This window comes from Eriocheir sinensis, chromosome 42 (assembly GCF_024679095.1).
Source record: "Eriocheir sinensis breed Jianghai 21 chromosome 42, ASM2467909v1, whole genome shotgun sequence".
Classification (NCBI taxonomy): Eukaryota; Metazoa; Arthropoda; class Malacostraca; order Decapoda; family Varunidae; genus Eriocheir; species Eriocheir sinensis.
In genome coordinates, this window is record NC_066550.1 from 12,714,545 (window position 1) to 12,729,544 (window position 15,000).

At 39.4% G+C, this 15,000-nt stretch overlaps 1 protein-coding gene across 2 annotated transcripts in view; it reads right to left on the reverse strand.

Moving 5' to 3' along the window:
- The window catches only part of LOC127010030 (neuronal acetylcholine receptor subunit alpha-5-like), a 31,533-nt gene that overhangs the window by 1,315 nt on the left and 15,218 nt on the right, over positions 1-15,000 (reverse strand). For both annotated transcript variants that reach the window (XM_050883745.1, XM_050883746.1), the window contains exons 4-9: positions 11,637-11,681; positions 6,969-7,078; positions 5,883-6,093; positions 2,665-2,866; positions 1,861-2,013; positions 1,127-1,293 (exon numbers count right to left, since the gene is read on the reverse strand). In XM_050883745.1, coding sequence (XP_050739702.1) covers positions 1,127-1,293; positions 1,861-2,013; positions 2,665-2,866; positions 5,883-6,093; positions 6,969-7,078; positions 11,637-11,681 — 888 coding nt within the window. The remainder of the gene's footprint in view (positions 1-1,126; positions 1,294-1,860; positions 2,014-2,664; positions 2,867-5,882; positions 6,094-6,968; positions 7,079-11,636; positions 11,682-15,000) is intronic.

Below are 15,000 nucleotides of genomic sequence, written 5' to 3' on the forward strand. Positions count from 1 at the left end.
GAGTTAGTAAGAAATGTATAACTTGTGGGTTGTAAGGGATCTGTGGGGGAAGAGAAAGGGTTGGTGTTGAGTTAGTAAGAAATGTATAACTTGTGGGCTGTAAGGGATCTGTGGGGGAAGAGAAAGGGTTCGTGTTGAGTTAGAAAGAATTGTATAAAGAATGGTTGATAGGCTAATTGAGAGAAATGCAGTTAACAGTAAGGGCGTATTCTTCTGGGTTGTAAGGGATCTGTGAGGGAAGAAAAAGGGTTCGTGTTGAGTTAGTAAGAATTTTATAAAGAATGGTTGATAGACTCATTGAAGGAAAGAAAAGCAGTTCACAGTATAAGGCCGTATTCTTCTGGGTCGTAAGGAACTTGAAATGGGAAACAAGGAAAGGGTTGGTATGTTAAGTCAGTAAGGATGATTGAAAGAAAGAATGAGAGTAAGGAAGATTAAAACAAAGAAGAATGACTGATTGAAAGACTTTTAGTAACATTGAAGGCGTATAGTTTTGTGGGTTGTGAGGGACGAAAGGATCGGTGTTGAGTTTGTAAGGATGACTGAAAGAAAGAATGACAGGAATGAAGAATAAAACAAAGAAGAATGACTGAAAGAAAGAATTTTAGTTTACAACGAAGGCGTAGTTTTGTGGGCTGTAAAGGACCTTTGGGGGAAGAGAAAGGATCGGTGTTGTGTTAGAAAGAATGACTGAAAGAATGAATAAAAGCAAGGAAGAATAAAACAAAGAAGAATGACTGAAAGAAAGAATTTTAGTTTACATTGAAGGGGTAGTTTTGTAGGTTGTGAGGGACCTATGAGGGAAGAGAAAGGATCGGTGTTGTGTTAGTAAGAATGACTGAAAGAATGAATAAAAGCAAGGAAGAATAAAACAAAGAAGAATGACTGAAAGAAAGAATTTTAATTTACAACGAAGGCGTAGTTTTGTGGGCTGTAAAGGACCTTTGGGGGAAAGAAAAGGTTGCTGTTCAGTTAAAAAGAATGGTATAAACGAAAGATTGAGATCAAGGAAGAATAAAAGAGAATAACTAAAAGAAACAATTTTAGCCGGGCTCTTGCAGACTTCTATGTTCTTATGACTGTAAATGAAGAAGAATGACTATAAACTGCCACCAATCCCACTCACTCGCTTGGTACAGCTGGAGAGGCAGAGTATGGGGGAGATGATCGATGTCAGCTTGTTGAGGATGTGAGGTAGGCGGTACGCGTGATGAGTCTTGACCATCCTCACCACCAGAACGGCTATCACCACGCTCACCACCGTCAACACCACCTGATGCATCACCAACTGGACTGTAAAGGTAGTGAAGAGGGTTGTTAGAATGGAGGACAGAATAGACGTGCGAGGCTAAAAGGGAGGAAGAAAGGAAAGAAAGAAAGATGGAAAGGACAGTGCACATGAGGAAATTAATGAAGCAAAGAAATAAAGATAAGTAAAGATAAGTAAAGGATTAATGAAGCAGAGAAAGGAAAGAAAAGAAGGAACAGTGGAAAAGAAGAAAGAAAGGAAAGAAAGGAGAGAAATTTCAGACAGTTCAGAAGAAGAAAGAAAGTAAAGGAAATAAATAAACGATAGACCACAAAAAAGAAAGAAAGGAAATTACAGGAGAATGACTATACGAGGAAAACAGTGACAAGTAAACAAAATAAATAAACAAACAAACAAATAGATAAAAGAAAACTGTAAATATATAAGGAAAGAAAAACAGATACATATGGAAGAGGAAAACATGTGTAGCAAACTTAAAATAATAATACAAATAAAAAAAAGTAAAAAATTGAAAAGCGTGAGAAAACAAAAGACATACTCATTAGCCTACTACTACTACTACTACTACTACTACTACTACTACTACCCACCAATGAGGGGCGTGTGCATGGGGTCCTTGTAAACTATTGTGGTGGCAAACCCGAGGAAGAGAATGTTGAGTAGGACGCAGAGCCCACCGAACATAACTTTTTCGCTCCCCTTCGGCGGTAAGAGGAACAGCAGGCATGTCATCACGAACAGACCTGAGGAGAAGAATGATGACGATAATGATGATAACAAGATGAAGAACGAGATGAATAACAGGAATAACAAGAAGAAAAAGCACCTCCATACATTTTTTATCATTATTTTGTGATTCGATTATATTCTCCATCGCGAATAGCCTTGAGGAGAAGAATGATGATGATAATGATAATAAGATGAAAAACGAGATGAATGATAAGAATAACATGAACAAGAAGAAAAAGCACCTCCATACATATTTTTTTATCAATATTTTGTGATTCGATTATATTCTCCAGTCTTTTTTTATTAGTCACAGCTACGATAGACAGACATGGAGATCAAGAAATACGGAAAGAATAAAGTAAGAAAGAATGAATGAGTTAATGAATGACTGAATGAAATAGAAAGAGAAAGAGAGAGAGAATGAAAAACAGTAACAATGAAGGAGAGAAACAATATTACTAAGAATGAAAGAAAGAAAGAATTATAGAAAAAAGGAATGAAAGAACGAGTGAAAGAAAGAATCATAGAAAGAAAAATGACGGAAGAAAGAAAAAATAAGGAATAACTGACTAAAACAACAATAAAACAGAAACAATACAGAAAAAAAAAACACAATCACAAAAAAAACAAACACAAACACCCCCGTAAAAACACCTCACACGTACATACAACCGGTGTTTTCATGACCCAGGTGATGGCCGGGGCAGAGCGTCGCACCACTACCTCCATGGCAAGCATCACCTGGGGCTCAGTGCAGCAAGGCAGGTGATGGGTGTGCCTCGTCAGGTTAGCGAAGATCACCTCCCACTCCGGCTCGCTGATTGTGCTGGTGCTACCCTCTATCTCGCCGCCCCTCGACAGCATGAACTAAAAGAAGAATGAAGTATAAAGATATATGTTTGTATAATGTTTCTACAGTAAGCAGCTCAAGGGAAAAAATGAAGAATTAAAGCCCGCTAATCACCGCTCCTATTAAAAAAAATTAGGGATAACTTATATGGACCGGATAATTAATCAAAAGAGAGGTCGATTTTGGATGTTCTTGGGTCTTGGGTCTTGTTTTTTTTATTGTTTCATTACTAATTAGTGTTTACCTTCTGTGTAGGTTATTTGGGGAACCTTATTTTCCATTTCATATTGGACCCAAACCAAAGAAGGAAATTTTGTAACGGAATATGTTGTGGTCAATAATAACTATCTAACTAACTAACTCTTGATACCCCCCTCTTATATAACTAATAGAACTTATATCCTTATGTATTTATAACTAATATAACAAATAACACCCACAGAACAGCAATTTCCTTTGTAAGTACGCCGTTCGATGATTAAGTAGGCTAGGTGTGTTTGTCTCACGTAACCACACCATCATTAGCTGTCCTTCCTACTCATTACTCGAAATTACCATCGTATTAATGTTGCATAGATTACCACTGTGCAAATAACGTGTAAATCATGCCTATAGACGAGATGATAGGCAGAAAAGTGAGTCTCGATACAAAATGGGTAAAGAAAGTCTCATCCTATTACTTAATATCCTCGTAGTTCATGCTTTCTCCTGATCTCTCTCTCTCTCTCTCTCCTTCGCTTTCATAGGCCGTGACGTCACAGAATCAATGACGTCACTGGCATACTGACTTCACAAAACCATCCCTACCCTTCCTATATCCTCGTACATAACACCATTCACGAGATAACAGTAACAAACAGTACCAAAAAACATCCGAAACAAAAATATACAAGGAAAACTAAAGAAAATAAATTAAATGTTCCTGAAAAGGGCGGGAGTCCTCGTTCTGGCTCCTGATTGGTGGCCGGGAGGAATCGGGCAGCCAATAGGAGGCCTCGCAGCTGTTTTTCAAGCTCAGTAAACGTTTGACAGCTGTGGCGGGAGGGTGCATATGGTATCAATGGCCTCATTTTGGGTTAATACCTTCAATTACTCGACTATTAATGCTTGAGATCGATTACCAATATCCTCGTAAAACATAAAATAGCTCAAAACACTTGGTAAGACGAAAAAGTGATATATAACGTGAAAACTAACTGTGGGTGTAAGGGTAGACTATTTTTTTTTTAAGTAATTCGAATATTTTCATGGATTATTTACTTTTTTTTTTAACTCCGGGCCGTGGAGATTAACACAACGGGGCAAGGAGGAGCTGGAAGGGTGAGTACAATGTGTGTGTGTGTGTGTGTGTGTGTGTGTGTGTGTGTGTGTGTGTGTGTGTGTGTGTGTGTGTGTGTGTGTGTCATCGTTGCCAGACTATCGTATCCACCATTGTATTTACCGTTTTCAGACACTTAACTATAGCAAAAGGACACTAATAATTAAACCTTTCAACGGTAACTATAAATAAATGTAGTTATTGGAGTGGAGGAGACAGTTATGGGGTCGGAAATCGGAAAACGTAAGAGGCTAAGTACGACAATCTGGTAACGTTGGTGTGTGTGTGTGTGTGTGTGTGTGTGTGTTCATGACCCACATTTATCTATTCAATTATTTATGTATGTATATATTCAACTATTTATGTATATATGCATTTATTTATTTGTGTTTATTAATTTTATTGTGTATATTTTGTGTGCTCTTTATTTTTGCCCTTTCCTCTTCTTCGTCCATTTAGTTTTCAGTCATTATCATCACACCGCCACGAGGAAGCTTGTGAAATTACAGTAACAATCTAGCCTTATTTAGACTACTCAAAAATCATTCTCGCGGTGGTAGGCTTGTAGTTGCTTAAAGGGTAATTATGGAGATTGATTCCACGCCTCCAAAATACGATATTACGCCTCCATGGTACAGTTAAGGGACGAAATATATGTCACTCAACCACAATATTTACCGTTTAAAGATTGATTCTCGTTACTATTAATTTAAAGATATACCTCGGTCTCAGTTTCCTTTAGTCTGCCATTAACTCGCGCCGTCATGCTAGAAAACGTTTACGAATGGGGAACTGCACTAAATACTGTATAGGTCTACTCGCGTCCCTGAAACTTTAAGGTCGGTATTGTTAAACGCTCCCTTCTCTTGCATCCATCATTTATAAAGGCAAAATAAGAGGTCAAACGCGTCCCCATGGGTGTTTCTTTACGTTCACGGTACAGAGGAAGGGTCAGACTACCACCAGGTCATGAAACTACCCCTGGAAATGCCCGCAAATCCCACGAAAGCCTTGTTAAATGTGTGGCTGGGCGCCTGAAGGTTTAAGAATATGACCCTATAAGTAAAGTCGGGGTCATAACCTATAGCTGCGCGTGGCCTCGGTGCTCATCCCCGTTCCATTGGCCCTTGAGCCCATTACCCCGGGACACAGGACCAGGGCGACATCCGGGTTACCACAGTTTACCTTTCCCAGGGGCCCCCGGGTACCCATTTATACCTCAGCCCAAGGGGGAAGATACACAGCTGGGTGGGCATCGTGTCGAGTGCCCAGGATAGGATTCGAACCCAGACCCGTGAATTCGAAGGCTTTTTTTTTCTCTTTTATTTTTCCTTGGCATTTTTTTTTTTCTTTTACAGCAAAGGAGACGGCTCAAGGGCAACAAAAAGAGTGCAGAGAAAGAAAAAAGCCCGCTACTCACCGCTCCCATAACAGACAAAAGTAAAGAGTGGCCAGTGAGAGGCTTGCTTCCTTAACTGTAAATTAGCCTGAAAAATACTACTGGTTTACTTATTAATCAGTATAGGTGTTCTAACCACTACACCACGGAGACACTAGACTTTTTTCAACCGTCTTCCATAAGGGTAAGGTTGTCTAAGGGTTAAATATACATAATTACATAACAGTATTGCAGAACGGCGGAGAGGAAAGGACCCACGTGAGCCAACCCCAAAACATACTCGTCAATCTGGGTATCACTAAAGGCTGTCACTAACCTTGAGGGCATCTTCCGCAAGGGTCAGGTTCAGCATGTGGCCGTGATGTACCCAGGAGCCTGCCCTTAAGGAACAGTTGAGCACATCGTAGGGCCAGTAGGTCAGGTCAAGCAGGCATGTCAGGGGGAGGTCCACAGGGGGCACGAACACCACTACACCGTCAGGGTACACCAGGGCGGGCATTTGTGACCTCGAGGCCACAGCGTTGGGACTAAGGGGATTAAGGGAGAGATTAGGGGTTGTGATGCTGGTGTTGGGGAATGTAAGAAGAGTTGAGTGGAGATGGAAAAAGGGGAAGAAAGGGAAGTGGAGGAGGATAAAGGGAGAAATTAGGTATTGCGATGGTTGGGTTAGGTTAGATTAGGGAAAGAAAGGGAAGTGCTTAGAAGTTGTCATGATGTTACGGGTTATAAGTACATTGTATTTGAAGATGAAAAGGAGTCCGCAGGTATTTTTTTTTGGCGTGTGTAGTGATAGTTAAGATGATGGCGATGATGGTGAAGAGGAGAAGAAGAAGGTGGAGGGGAAAAGGATGTTAGGAAGTATAGAAAAAAAATCAGTTAAAGAAAGAAAAGGAAAATGATTATGTGTACTCTTTTTCTTTTTGTAATGATAATGGGAGGGGTGATAATGAGGAGGAGGAGGGGTAAAGGGTGTTAGGAATTATAGAAAAGAAAGTCGGTTTAGGGAAGAAAAGGAAAATAACTGTGTACTCGTTTTCTCTTTGCAATAATAATGGTAGCGATGACAATGAGGAGGAGGAAGAGGAGGAGGAGGAGGTTAGGGATTATAAAGAAAGTTAATTAGAGGAAAAAAAGATGTAGTATATATGTGAAGATTTTTATGGTCGGGAGATCAAGCACTACAGAAGGACCCATATAATAAAGTTAACAATAACAATGATCTCAGGAGTTATATAATCAGCTTTAATTATTTTTTACAGTAAACAGTTCGAAGGGCAAATAAAAGGAAACAATAATGAAAAAAAGGCCCGCTACTCACTGCTCCTAAAAAAGTCAAGAGGAATGGCCGAAAGATAGGTCAATTAAATAGTAATCTTTTAGTTGTCGCCCGATGCACACTCACGAATTATAGACAGCCAGGTCAGGTCGCCACAACTCCTGGGGGTCCACGCCGAGCCGGTCCAGGTCCTCGTGGTCTTCAAGGCTCCACCTGAGACGCGGGTCCTCCCATGTCTGGCAGGTAGAAAAGAGGGGGGTAAGGGAGGGAGGGAGGGAGTATACCAGGTCAGATGTGTCGCCCATACGAGATTGGTAACTCATTCATCTACCTGTCATATAGAACAAGATCTAGGGCAGCTGCTATTATTATTATTGTGATTATTATTATCATTGTTATTATTATTATCATTGTCGTTGTTGTTGTTGTTGCTGCTGTTATTGAAATCCATGAAAGGGCATTAAATTAAAAAAAAACATATACATACCCCCAAACAGAGTCTTCGATGAGCATATATGATGAAAAATAAAAGAAATAGTAACAGTAAAGCATGGAATAAAGAAAAGGAGGAGAGGTGAATAATAAGATACAGGGAATATAGTAAAGTAAGAAGAGGAATGAAGGAAAGAGCTGAAAAATAAAAAAAAACGATAATAATAGAAAAGTGACAAAAACAACAACATATACCTAATGACTTTATGATAATAGGTAGATGATGAATTTCTCCTTACGCATCAACAACAACAAGAAAAACATGTATCTCTTCCCCACGTAGTCTTCCCTATACTAACCAATATATACCTAATAACCTTATAATAACAGGTAGATGATGAATTTCTCCTTACGCATCAACAACAACAAGAAAAACATGTATCTCATCCCCATGTAGTCTTCCCTATACTAACCAATATATACCTAATAACCTTATAATAACAGGTAGATGATGAATTTCTCCTTACTCATCAACATCAACAAGAAAAACATGTATCTCTTCCCCACGTAGTCTTCCCTATACTAACCAATATATACCTAATAACCTTATAATAACAGGTAGATGATGAATTTCTCCTTACTCATCAACATCAACAAGAAAAACATGTATCTCTTCCCCATGTAGTCTTCCCTATACCAACCAATATATACCTAATAACCTTATAATAACAGGTAGATGATGAATCTCTCCTTACTCATCAACATCAACAAGAAAAACATGTATCTCTTCCCCACGTAGTCTTCCCTATACTAACCAATATATACCTAATAACCTTATAATAACAGGTAGATGATGAATTTCTCCTTACGCATCAACATCAACAAGAAAAACATGTATCTATTCCCCACATGTCTTCCCTCTACCAAGAGCAACGAGACGGCCAACAACGCACATCAGCATTCCCTTAAACCCAACCTTCTCCTCTTTCCCATTTACGTCTCTCGCTGGCCGGTGCATAAGAGACACACCCTGAATAGTAAACCAGGGAGTGGGTGCCCTATCGGCTTATTAAACACACACAGCACGAGGAGGAGAGAGATGAAGGCTCGTATAGGCTGTCATTAGTTTTGTTGTTTATTTAGGTTAGGCAGATGGTATTAACGATGGTATTCGGAAAGGGACTAGGCTATTAGGCACATTGTAGACTTTGGGCAATAAGATAAATGACGCAGTTGTTTGATGTTGGAGGAGAAGGTATAAAGAAAAGGGCAGAAAGAGAGAAAGGAAAGACGGAAAGGAATTATATCATTAGAGATGGCATTATGGAAAGTTAGGTTATTAGGGAGATCGTAGATTTTAGGCAACAACAAGATAAATGGCGCAGATGTTTGACGTTGGAGGGGAATGAATAAAGAAAAGGGCAGAAAGAGAGAAAGGAAAGAGGGAAAGGAATTAGAGATAGCATTATGGAAAGTTAGGTTATTAGGGAGATCGTAGACTTTGGGCAACAAGATAAATGACGCAGATGTTAGATGTTGGAGGAGAATGAATAAAGAAAAGGGCAGAAAGAGAGAAAGGAAAGAGGGAAAGGAATTAGAGATGGCATTAGGGAAGGTAGGCTATTAGGCAGATTATAGACTTTGGGCAACAAGATAAATGGCGCTGATGTTTGATGTTAGAGGAGAATGCATAAAGAAAAAGCGTAGAAAGAGGGAAAGGTAAATTGAAATAGGAGAGGTTATTAGGCGGATGTTAGACTTAGGACAACAACAACAAATACAACAACAGCATAAATGGCGTAGATGTTAGATGTTAGAGAAGAATGAATAAAGAAAAAAAGTGTTAAAGGAGAGAAGGGTAAACTGAAATAGGGAGGTCATTAGGCAGATGTTAGACGTAGGACAACAACAAATACAACATCAACAACATAAATGGCGCAAATGTTAGATGTTAGAGGAGAATGAATAACGAAAGAGCAGAAAAATGAGAGAGAAAGGAAAGATGAAGAGGGAACAGAGATGATATTTGCAAAAACAGGTTATGAGGCAAAACTTAAACTTAGGACAACAAAAACCAATACAACAACAACAGAAATGGCGCAGATGTTAGATGTATGAGGAGAATGAATAAAGAAAGAGCAGAAAAATGAGAGAGAAAGGAAAGATGAAAAGGAACCAAAGATGACATTGGCACAGATAGACTATTAGGCAGAACTTAATTTTAAACCAACAACAACAACATGGAAATACACTAACCAAATAATACAATAGAGATTAGGTTACGCTATACAAGGTGCGTTATAGATATACGTATTATCCTTTGACCGACGCAGAATAAAGATTAAGTTTGTCTGTTTGTGTAGCCGGCGGATGTCGTGGAGGGGATACATATATTGACATAGCTAATACATAATACATACCGCAGGGTGCATAATAACGATGATGATTGGTTTATGTGATGACGATGATAATGAGACTTATCCAGTATGGTGAGTGCAGTATTGCCAACAGGATGCTTGAGTAAGTGTTGCCATAATGGGGGTTAGTGTTTTCAGTGTTTTCAATAGGATATTAGAGTAAGTGTTGCCATAATGGGGGTTAGTATTCTCAGTGTTGTCAATAGGATATTAGAGTAAGTGTTGCCATAATGGGGGTTAGTATTCTCAGTGTTTTCAATAGGATATTAGAGTAAGTGTTGCCATAATGGGGGTTAGTATTCTCAGTGTTGTCAATAGGATATTAGAGTAAGTGTTGCCATAATGGGGGTTAGTATTTTCAGTGTTGTCAATAGGATATTAGAGTAAGTGTTGCCATAATGGGGGTTAGTATTCTCAGTGTTGTCAATAGGATATTAGAGTAAGTGTTGCCATAATGGGGGTTAGTATTCTCAGTGTTGTCAATAGGATATTAGAGTAAGTGTTGCCATAATGGGGGTTAGTATTCTCAGCGTTGTCAATAGGATATTATAGTAAGTGTTGCCATAATGGGGGTTAGTATTCTCAGTGTTGTCAATAGGATATTAGAGTAAGTGTTGCCATAATGGGGGTTAGTATTCTCAGTGTTGTCAATAGGATATTAGAGTAAGTGTTGCCATAATGGGGGTTAGTATTCTCAGTGTTGTCAATAGGATATTAGAGTAAGTGTTGCCATAATGGGGGTTAGTATTTTCAGTGTTGCCAAAATGAGGTCAGTAAAGAAACAAAATATAATAGAATGAAAAGAGAAAAAGGAGAATATAGAAGAAAATTTTGCTAGTCTTTTTAGTGTTGCCAAAATTAGGTCAGAAGAGAAAGAAGAATAAAAAGAGGAAGAGGAAGGGGAAATACAAATGACGTCGTTGTGGGGGAAAGATGAAGAGAGAAGGGAAGAAGAGGAAGGAAAATAATGAGAATGAAGTCGTTTTGGATGAATGAAAGAATGAGAAAGAGAAGGAAAAGATAGAGAGGAATAAAACCAGAGTCGTTATAGGTGGAAAATGAAAAGAAGGGAAGAAGAGGAAGGAAACGAATATGAAAGAAGTCGTTTTGGATGAATGAAAAAATGAGAAAGAGAAGGAAAAGATAGAGAAGTGTAAAACCAAAGTCGTTATGGATGAAAGATGAAAAGAGAAGGAAAAATAGGAAGGAAAATAATATGAAGGTCGTTTTTGGATGAATGAAAAAAAGGAAAATAGTATGAATGAAGTCGTTTTGGATGAATGAAAGAAAAGGGAAAGAGAAGAAAATTATAGAGAAGAGTGAGACTGAAGATTTATGTCTAAAGAAAAAGAAGACATATTATTTTTTAGTACTAACAACAAAATCACTTTAAACAGTACCCCAAAATAACTCAAAATTAAACCAAACAAAACTCTACCGTTCTTACATTCCATACTTATCTTACATTACATATCTTACATCTTATATACCCTTGAAAAATAATAAAAATCCGTTTCCTTATCTAATCCAAAAATTACCACAGTGAAAATCTTGGAACACTCCTTATCATGAAGCTACGGGTTATACCTTTAGGGATCCACACCTTTACCTTATCTAATCAACAGGTGACACAGGTGAACGGTAGCTTTCCCCACCCGAAGACCTTAGGATCAGTTTTGCGGTCGTTAATGTTATCTTATCGCTGTTTAAAAAGACGTTCAGTATTTTATGATCGTTTGCTGGAGGGTTGGTGAGTCAAGATAGTGAGTTATTGAATCAAGAAAGTTTGTAGATTTGTGTTTTCTTGTCTTATCATTTGCTATATGGAAGGTTAGTGAGTGAATGGAGTCTGGAAATGTATGTTTGTCTTTTTTTCAATTTCGGGAGGTTGGTCATACATTCTTTAGTCCTTAATTAATATTGCGGGAGAGGGTTGCCTACTTACCAGCTGAAGGGCGCCGTGCAGGAGGAGGCTGTGAGCGTCTTCTTTCTGTGGGAGATGAAAAAAAAAACACTCATTAAATACTGACGATGCTGATGATGGTAATGATAGGAGAAACAGGATGAGAAAGAGGGGAAGAGAAGATAACAAACACAAAAACAACAACAATAGACAGTTAAGTGCATGTAAAGTTGAAAATCCCACAATTATTTATATTAAGAACTAGTTATATGCCAATTCGAATGGTTTTATATACTTAACACGATAACAAACACAACAACAACAACAAAAACAACAACAATAAACATTTCAGTGCATATAAAGTTAAAAACCCCACAATTATATATATTAAGAATCAGTTATATCCCAATTCGAATGCTTTTATAAACTAAACACGAATTTGATTGTTTACGTTTTCGCCCGTACCTGACCCGTATCACATTTGGGGAGGACATTTGGGCCTAAATACTAATAGGTTTTGGGGTGAAGGGAAGGATGAGACGGCGTAGGGCGGATCTAGGCCTGGGAAGAACGTGGGTCAATGCACTGGGTGGCCTGCTGACGTGCGTGGGGCGTGGAGCGGAATAGGTAACAGGTTATGCTTGTGTGTGGATAGGTGGCACGTGGCTGGGTGACTGGCGGGGCGGGGTGTCTTAGAGGCCGGAAAAATAGGTAGGACTCACTAACTGTATACCTGGGTTAAACTGTGACTTACTGAACGAAGGAGAAGCTGTTATACTTGCTGGTAAAGTGGTTGATATATTGTCTGTTGCTTTGTGTGTCCATATGAGGTAAGAGAGAATGGACTATGGGTGACTGGCTAAGTTTTGTTTTTTTACAGTAGAGGAAACAGTTCAAGGGCTAAAAAAAGGAAATTATAATGAAAAAAAAGCCCGCTACTCAGAAAAAAGACCATTACTCAAAAAGCCCGCTAAACTTTATTATGGGATAGGAAGTTAAGAGAGAAGAAATGATGAGAGAAAGGGCCGTTTTGATGGCAGAAAAAGGAAGGGAAGAGAGAAGTTTGACAGAGAAGTTTTGATGGCAGAAAAAGGAAGGGAAGAGAGAAGTTAGACAGAGAAGTTTGACAGGGAAGTTTTGATGGCAGAAAAAGGAAGGGAAGAGAGAAGTTTGACAGGGAAGTTTTGATGACAGAAAAATGAAGGGAAGAGAGAAGTTTGACAGGGAAGTTTTGATGGCAGAAAAAGGAAGGGGAGAGAGAAGTTTGACAGGGAAGTTTTGATGGCAGAAAAAGGAAGGGAAGAGAGAAGTTAGACAGAGAAGTTTGACAGGGAAGTTTTGATGACAGAAAATGGAAGGACAGAGAGAAGACGACAGACAATTTTGACAGGTTAAGGAAAAAAGACAAGACAAACGAAGAACCTCAGAAGACTAAAAAAACAGAAAGTAACTAAACCCAGAGAACATAGACGGGTTGTGAGACAGAGGAAGACAGATATTTATGACCAAGACGAGACGGGGGGGAGATAGGACAGGGAACCGGGCGTGTATTCTCCATCTCTCTATCAGTTACTAATGGTCTGAGCATGGCGGGGAGACAAGGAAAGGTGTGCAGGTATGGAGGTAGTCTGAAGGGGAGATAAAAGAGTACAGGAAGGGAGAGAGGTGGAATAGAAGAGGAAGAGAAGTAGCTGAAAGAGAGAAACGAGGAAATGAGAGAGGTGGAAAAAGGAAAGCTAGATAGAACGTAAACTAAAGAAAAGTAAATGGAACAAGAAAAGGAAAAAAAATAAGAAGAATAAAGAGATGGACAATTAGGCAAGTGGAAGAGGAAAATGAGATAAAATAGGAGGGATGAAATAGGAATAGAGATTGGACAGAAAAGAAAATTAAATAAGAATAAAAAGAGAAAAACAGATAGTAAGATAGATAAAAAAAGAAAAAGAGAGAGACAGGGTGGGAGGGAGAGTTAAGCTAGATATTAATAAGACCACAGGGGGCACTTAAACAAACCAGGGAGAAGAAGGAAGGAAAGAATCAAGCCTATCAAAACCCCAGGACTAGCAGAAGAGAAGGCTAAACTAAGAGAAAGACATAGACAGAGGGAAAAAGAAACAAGAAAACAAGAAATAAAATAAACAAAACCACAGGGGGGACTTAAACAAAACAGGGAGAAGAAGGAAGGAAAGAATCAAGCTTATCAAAATCCCAGGACTAACAGAAGAGAAGGCTAAACTAAAAGAAATATATATAGACAGACTAGAAATAGAATAAACAAAACCACAGGGGGGACTTAAACAAACCAGGGAGAAGAAAGACAAAAGATGGACAAGCCTATCAACACCCCAGGACTAGCAGAGGAGAAGCCAGGTACCCAGGTATGCATAACCGGTAACCAGGCGGCACCTCAACTAAGAGAACGTAACATCGCCCACTCTGGTCACGGCGGGCGGCATGGTAACGTGACCTGCATGGGAGAGTGGGAAGACGAGAGGCTGCAAGGACAGTGAGGGGCCAAGAATGTGCCCTTGCGTTAGCTGAGGACCCCCTTAAATATATAGAAAGATGTAGAGGGGAAGAGGATGAAGATGAACAGAGGGAGGAGGAGGAAGTAGGAAGTAAGAGATAGGGGAGTGGGAGGAAAGTGTTAGAGAGGAAAGAGGAAGCAGACGGGTGGGAGTAGAAGGTCAAAGATAGAGATAGAGGAAAGAAGAGGAATACTTAACTTAAAAGGACCTCAAAATGTACTATAGGGACGTAGAGAAGATAGAAAAGAATGATTTGGGAAGAAGAGAAAAAGGAGAAGGTATATGTGAGACGTGGAGGAAGAACAGGAGATAAGAGATAGAGGGATTAAAGGAGAGGAAAGGGAAGGAATATTAAAGTTGAAAAGGACTTAAGAATAACCCCTTGTGGATGCCTCTGAAATATAAATAAACGATGTAGAGCCGGTTAATGGACAGTGGATGGTGGTTAGCAGGTAGGGGATAGGGAGGAAGAGGGAAGGGAAGGGATGGGATAGAGAGAGAGAGAGAGAGAGAGAGAGAGAGAGAGAGAGAGAGAGGGAAGGAACCTAAGAATGCTCCCTTGTAGATGCCTCTGCAATATAAATAGACGATGTAGAGGCGGTTAATGGATAGTGGATGGTGGGAAAGGGAAGGGAAGAGATGAAAGGGATGAGACGGAGGAGAGAGAGAGAGAGAGAGAGAGAGAGAGAGAGAGAGAGAGAGAGAGAGAGAGAGAGAGAGAGAGAGAGAGAAGGGGTGGACTAGTTAACTTCAAAAGGACCTAAGAATCCCCCCTTGTGGATGCCTCACACATATTCAAACGGGTTAGAAGCAGCAGGGGGCCCATTAAGGAAGATGTAGAGGGGGTAGGGTTAGATTTAAGATGTATGTGTGTATGT